Source organism: Staurois parvus, unplaced genomic scaffold, assembly GCF_062004578.1.
Source record: "Staurois parvus isolate SC_StPar_1 unplaced genomic scaffold, SC_StPar_1.0 ptg000044l, whole genome shotgun sequence".
Classification (NCBI taxonomy): Eukaryota; Metazoa; Chordata; class Amphibia; order Anura; family Ranidae; genus Staurois; species Staurois parvus.
Window position 1 is genome coordinate 5203287 of NW_028317840.1, and position 7667 is coordinate 5210953.

Below are 7667 nucleotides of genomic sequence, written 5' to 3' on the forward strand. Positions count from 1 at the left end.
GGTGGATTAGCATTTCCTAATATTATTACCTACTATCATGCTACACAACTCCAAGCTGTAGCCTATTATTCCACCCTTCCAGCGTATAATCATTGGACTGAAACATTTAAATATTTCCAGATGTATTGTACAACAATTCAGACTACTTGTTTGAAGGAATTAGCCTTTCAGCATTACTATACCGCCATTTTGTCCCTTAGCCTAAGCTCTGCCATTTTAAGATAAGTATCCATTTTGAAACTTAGTCAATACTTAAAGATGAATTTGTGTTTTAAGACTGTTCTTTACTTTCGATAAGAGTCTAAGGTTCCTCTTTTTCCTTCAGGTGTAACTTCCCCTTTTTCCTTTAGCTAGCACAAGACTGAAAGCCTGCGGTTGGATATATCCTGTCGCAAGATTAATAATAATTATAGCCAATGTTAAATAGGGAAATTGTCTACTTTCTATACTGAACAAAAATTCATGTTTGACGCACTTAATAAAATTTACATGAATGCCAAATGATTGGGGATGACTGACGTATGTAATATCTTGATTGGTTAATGCATATCTGTCAATTGATTGGTTCTTATATTTCTATGCATTGTTTTAAGTTTCACATATAAGTTTAAACACGGAAGAATACATTTAGTTCATTCTGAGATACCACCTTGCGTCTGTCTGCAATTCCTGTGTCTCGGGTGAACTCCAGATCTGAGGGGCAAACACTGATCAATGCCAGGGACTGACGGGGGTCAGTGGCTAGAGAGGAACGAGAGTCAATTCCTTTCAATTGGGGGCTCGTGTCCGGGATGAGATAATCACCCTTTCGGTAAGTAAGATTTTTTGTCATTTTGCCAAAATAGTCTCTTGCCGGTAAGGCTCTGATAAAAATTTCATGCCCTATGGTAGCACTGGACCTCGCGTCATAAGACGCCAGTGGCCAGGCGCAGAGTGCTGTGGGAAGCACAAGGTCTTTTTGGAAAAGACCGGAGCAGTTTTGGGAACTGCAAAGTCTCTTATGAGAAGGGACTGAAAAGAGTTTCTTTGAAGAAGAAACCAGAAAAAGTCCCGGGTTGATCAGTTTTGTCCTGCAATTCTTTGCTTATCTTCCTATCGCATAGAAGTATAAGATAATTTGTTTGTGTGACACAAGTGTCCAGGTGGTAAAGTGTATGGACCAGCGGTTACTGAAGGTATTGTCAATTTCAGTGTGACATGCTCCACCCCTTCAGCTAAGCTTTATTGGTTGATGATCTGGGTGAGGTGAACAACACTGAGTTGGGTGCCTATGTAAATGTTTTGTTTAGATTGTGTTGTAAGTTAGAAAAGGTTGGCAGAATATTATTAGAAAGTATTGTACACCCAGGTTATAATCTTCACTTTTGTCAGTCACTAGAGAAAGACTAGAGAAAGTATCTTAGGTCCAGGCATTTTTATAAGATAAATTGTCATTACAGCCTATAGGACAGATTTGTGATACAGATATATTCAAGTGTAAGACATGGGGAGAAGTCAGAGTAGGAATAAGCCCCCTCTCCCCAATGTTGGTGAAACGTGTAAAGATTATGTAGCCCGTATCTGTGGGACAGATTATTCTTTAATTCATCCCTGGGTAGATAAATTAGCAGAATGGAGTGAAGTAATGGGCAGTGTGGATCCATTTCCCCATAATGGTGATAATGATGCTTTTCATATGGACATGGTCAGAGGACTCTGTCTGGGAGAAAAACAGGCTTTTCCATGGTATGAGGGAGATCCTATGTGGGACCCGAAATATATGGCTAGAGGTGGACAAAATTGGGTGATGTTTGCTCCGCTTTGGTTTTATAGGAAAAAAAAGAGACAAAAGAAAGCTGAAATTAGGAATATAGATGTAGCAAGGATACATGCATTAGAGTCAGAAATAGACAGACCCATACACCCTCTCATGTTATTCCCTCCACCGTACGGTTATCCCACTCTTACAGAGGAGATTATTGATTTCCTAACCAGACATTATGCAGTCCAGAATCCCATTCCCACTGCACCTCCCGCATCACCAGTATCAATACCTGCACAGACACACCAGATAACTAGTGCAGTTCAAATTTCTGCCACACAGCCTTTTACAGTTCAAACTCCCGAGGATTCTCAGAGTGTAGTTCAAACTCCTGCCACACATGAAGCAGCAGGGGAAATTGCTGTCACTCCAACTACTGAAGAAGAGGATTCACTTGTTGAAGAATCCTCTGGTTCAGGCTCCCTGATATTAAGGGTGAGTGATGGTCTGGATGTAACAGACATCCTGAGTTCACCACCTGAAACAGTATGTGGAGAGAATTCGCTGAAGAAATGGAAAACTCTCTATAAGAACAGATGGGATACCCACCGAACATTTTTAAAACACCGCCTTTTTCAGTTTTTTTTGCTGCTAGAGCACTTATTCAAAATCATACCCAATTGTCCAGTTGATTTGTTAAAAAGAGATCTCTTGGGAAAGCTTAGCATTAATCTAAAACTCTGGGAAAGGAGGTATTATGGCTCAATCTGCCGGGATACCAACTGTCCCTGTTATGACAGTGTTTATTGAAAGATGATCCCTCACTCTCTGCTGGAACAGTCTATGATAAAGTTTGAGCAGAAAGTTCCTTGGATGTGGGATTCATTTCCTGCACTCCAATACAAGGCCACACTGTGTTTTATAAATAATGCCCTTTGTTTAAAGTAAAGGAGGAAAGAATAGTGCCCATGGTGGAGCATTTGTTTCAAGGCAAGAATCCTTGGAAAGGTGATTTCACCATACAACAGCCCAATAAATCTAGTTAAGAAGCCAGACGGTTCTTACAGATTTGTGCAGGACCTGAGGGCTATAAATGATCTTGTAACTCTCATTGTGCCAATAGTACCTGATGTACCAATACTCATTTCCTTCATCCCACCTGATGCTGAGTTGTTTTTTTTACAGTGATTGATTTGACAAATTTTTTTTTTTTTGCAAATTCCTGTTGTTAAGGAGACATGGCTAATTTTTGCCTTTAACTTTAGAAGTAAAAGTTTTATCTGGAGTGAATTTCTCAAGGATTATACTGTTGTCCCTCCAAGCCCCAAGCCATGAACTCCTAGCCATGGTTTAGTTTGCTTCAGTGCGGACAGCCAGCCAGGTGGACAGTGTAGATCTCATGAACTGGTTATGTATATGTGATCATAAAGTGTCTAAGAAAAGTTATAATGGTGTTAAGAAACTGTTGAATACCTTGGTTTTGTCCTCACAAAAGGTGATAGGAAATTCAGTCACAAGAGAGCTGCGGCTCTTATGGGTCTGCCCCGCCCATTGACCAAGAAAGACATGCTTACCTTTCTTGGCATGATTGGTTGCTGCCGCCAATGGATACCTGACTGTTCCTACTATGACAGTATTTTGAGACAAACCACAGGTTCAGAAATGTCAGATCTTGTGAAATGGTCAATTGAAATGTGTAATGTTTTTGTGTATCTGAAAAATGCTATGGTAATAGCCCCTGGTCTTGGTCTGCCCGCATATGATCAAATGTTTCATCTGTATGTTAGGGAAAATTGTAAAACTATGTCAGGAATCCTGGCTTAAGGAGCATGGAGGTACACTCCGCCCTTTTTGTTTTGTTTTTTTTTCTCTCAAAAATGGTTCTGGTAAAGGTTCAAGGCATGTCTGTGTGTCTCAGAAGTTTGCTATTATTTGTGATGGTGATTCAAATGGCTATGTCATTTACTCTTGGACATGAGACCACCTTACACACGATCACTTAGTGCATATGAGGTTATACTGTTGTTAAATCCCAAGTTGAGAATAAAATATATTCCTCCCACTTTAGATCCTGCTCCAATTTTAAATGTCACTGTTAGATCAAATATTGCAGTATTTACAGACATTTGCTACCTCTAAAGATATTAAGTGGAATGCAGCTAGTGTGACCTAAGATCCACTAACTGGACTTTGTGTCACAAGAGGGGAGACCATGTATTCCAGAAGCTAGTGCACCTCTGTTCATCTTACAGTATCATGGGGTAGGTCACAGCTCACAGTATTATGGGATAGGTCACAGGGGATGGCAGGTTACATGTGAACTGCTGGATTTTTTTCATCCCTGGCCCCCCTCTTCTTTATGGTAAAATCATATGTGTCTAGATGCATTACATACATAAGGAACAATCCTCACAAGGCAAGACATTAACATTTTTTATCTGCCCACAGGTAGATTTTACACACATGCCAAAGGTAGGAAAAGGACAGGAATATTTTTTGGGTAATTATGGATATCTTTAGCCGCTAGGTGGAGATGTCCCCCAGAGCCCAGGTAGAGTAAAAACGATGAATAGGACTATCAAGGATAAAATTAGGAAAGCTACTGGAAGTACCTATGCAAACTGGAAGAGAGTGCTGCCTGCAGTTTTGACAGAGATAAGGATGATTCCTTCTAAGAAGACAGGTTACCCCCCCCTTTTTTAGGTTTTAATGGATAGGCTCTTTCCCACTCCCTGGGCCAGACAGCCACTCATGGTAGAAAGAGGGGATTTAGAATTGATTCAGGAGGAATATGTGAGAAAACGTATTGAAACTTTGGACAAGGTTGAAAGAAATGTTGCTCGCACCTTTCTCTTTTTTTCACAGGAACCAACTTGTTTCCGTGATCGCTGTCACTAGGACCGCTGTTCTGACTGAGGATTCCAAGGCCTGGATCCATGCCAGATGTGTGAAAAGAGTAAACCATATCCCTAAGAAGCAAGACAAAGACACAGATACAGAAGAAGCAGCCAGAGAAGTCCTGAGAGATTGATCTGAACCACATGGAGTGCTTCGTCAGCCCTGGAAACTTCAACCCATCCAGAGAACTTGAACTGAATGAATCTGTAGCAAATGACAAACAATTCCAAACTCCTCAACAAGCCAACCCAGATGAAGCCTTGCATCAAAGGTTCTATGGCCTTTGGGAGGCGTTGCTAATTATCAACTCTTCTATTTTTTTGATGGGCATAATACTGAACAGTTTGGCCCTCTATGTGTTCTGTTTTCAGACCAAAGCAAGGACACCCTCTGTTATTTACACCATTAACTTGGTAGTGACAGACCTTATAGTGGGTCTCTCTCTACCAGCACGAATTGTTATGTATTACCGTAATATAGAGACCTGTCATATCTGCTATTTTGTTCACAGTTTTACGTACTCTGTGAACATGTACTGTAGTATTCTTTTCCTGACCTGCATCTGTGTTGATCGCTACCTGGCCATTGTGCAAGCCAAAGCCTCACGCAGATGGAGAAATCCCAGTTATGCCAAATGCATCTGTGTTTTGATTTGGATATTTGCTGTGATTGTAACTTTCATCATACTGACCACAACGATTAATCACAAACATTGTTGTTTTTTCCAGCTACTCATGCTGACAGCTTTTGAGTATTTTGTTCCTTTGGTGATTGTTGTTTTCTACACCCTGCGGATCATGTGGACTTCGTCCAAGTCAATACAAATGAACCAAAGCCGAGAGAGACGGGTGAAGGCGGTACAGCTCCTCATAATGGTGCTGGTCATCTTCACAGTTTGTTTCACTCCCATTCATGTTAGTCAAGTGGTTTTCTGTGTCCGCAGTGAGGTGTCTCGGGATGTCATCCTCATTGTGTACCATATCACAGTAACTTTGAGTAGTTTTAATAGTTGTATGGATCCCATTGTCTATTGTTTTGTTACTAACCATTTCCAATCCGCCAGGAAAAGTATTTTCAGAAAACAACCGTCACCAATTCCTTTTAACAGTCCCTGCCCGTGCCGCAGGCAGCTCGCCCTGGAGGCTAGGAATATACAGGAGTAATGATGCAATCAAAAAGATAGATTAAGCATTGAGACTGGTTCCCTTTTTCAGGAAAAGAAACTAATATGTCCTGCCTAATTAGAATGTACAAAGATAATATCACTGAGAAGGAATGTACTGATTTGGTCAAGAAATTCCCTGTTACCAGATTACATAATTTACTTTTAAGTCTCTAAACCAGTATCAGGAAATTTTGCCTGTTTTGAACATAGTAATGTTGTTGCAGAATTTGTCTGTATTATAGGGTACAGTTTAGCGGGAATGTAGATTGGGTTAACTACATTTGCTATAGTTAACAAAGGTTTGGTAGAACCATACTGCTTTTGATATGTTATTAGCTGATAAAGGGAAAGTATGTAAAATGTTTAACTCCTGCGGTTGTACTTTTATTCCCCATAACACTGTTTCTGATGGAAGTATTATTAGAGCCCTTCACAACCTCCAAATATTGTTTGAAGAATTAGCTGAAAGCTCAGGAGTAGAAAATCCACTGGTCAGTTTATTTGAAACCTGGTTTGGTAAATGGGGAACCCTGATGAAAACTATGCTGATTTCTATAGTGATGGCTGCTGCAGTATTAACTCTGTGTGGTTGCTGTTGTATTCCCTGCATCCGAGGTTTAATGCAGAAACTTATTGACGCCGCCATTACTAAACCTATGTGGAATCAGTGTTTTGGCAAAGGACCTACTAAGGGCCCCAGGTACCAACCTGTAAAAAGGTGTAAGGTCACGTGCGTGACCTAAGAGGGGGTTTGAAGGAATTAGCCTTTCAGCATTACTATACCGCCATTTTGTCCCTTAGCCTAAGCTCTGCCATTTTAAGATAAGTATCCATTTTGAAACTTAGTCAATACTTAAAGATGAATTTGTGTTTTAAGACTGTTCTTTACTTTCGATAAGAGTCTAAGGTTCCTCTTTTTCCTTCAGGTGTAACTTCCCCTTTTTCCTTTAGCTAGCACAAGACTGAAAGCCTGCGGTTGGATATATCCTGTCGCAAGATTATTAATAATTATAGCCAATGTTAAATAGGGAAATTGTCTACTTTCTATACTGAACAAAAGTTCATGTTTGACGCACTTAATAAAATTTACATGAATGCCAAATGATTGGGCATGACTGACGTATGTAATATCTTGATTGGTTAATGCATATCTGTCAATTGATTGGTTCTTATATTTCTATGCATTGTTTTAAGTTTCATATATAAGTTTAAACACGGAAGAATAAATTTAGTTCATTCTGAGATACCACCTTGTGTCTGTCTGCAATTCCTGTGTCTCGGGTGAACTCCAGATCTGAGGGGCAAACACTGATCAATGCCAGGGACTGACGGGGGTCAGTGGCTAGAGAGGAACGAGAGTCAATTCCTTTCATTGTTGAATTACAAAATAGTGTTATATTCCAATATGGGTCCGGTGATATCCCCCAAAACTGATTTCCATCTTGCAATCTCAAAATTTGATTACAGATATATTCAGCCTGGGATCCAACACATTTCGAATGCTTATCAATAATTATTTTTCAGGGATATGATACTACTCTAGAATAATAATTAATAACCAATTTTAGCAAAAATTATTATAGATTGTTATTACTGAACCAGACCATATAGGGAAAGAAACTTATATAACCACCATGGATATTCTGAGAAAAGTGCCTCAATATGTCAGGAGATGAATCCCCTCCAGGAATGAGGCCATCATTTTGGTGTGTAAAGACCATGGGTGCCACACCACTACCACTGCCATAATAAAATATACAGTACATATACAGTGGTTGTGGTATGGCATTCTCGGTTTTTTGAATTCAACAAATAGTTTGGATTGTTGTGCAATATATCTGGAAATATTTAATGTTCATTTTG

The 7667-nt window shown here is 39.8% G+C and overlaps 1 protein-coding gene across 1 annotated transcript; it reads left to right on the forward strand.

Moving 5' to 3' along the window:
• Positions 1–4711: 4711 nt before the first annotated feature.
• LOC149470460 (G protein-coupled receptor 20-like) lies at positions 4712–5802 on the forward strand. Its single transcript, XM_089663924.1, has one exon. It carries the CDS (start codon positions 4783–4785, stop codon positions 5800–5802), a length of 1020 nt encoding a protein of 339 aa, XP_089520050.1. The 5' UTR covers positions 4712–4782.
• Positions 5803–7667: the final 1865 nt, after the last annotated feature.

Bases quoted from the DNA above. Each gene is read 5' to 3' on its own strand.
- LOC149470460 (XM_089663924.1), top strand. From the start codon at position 4,783: ATGGAGTGCTTCGTCAGCCCTGGAAACTTCAACCCATCCAGAGAACTT.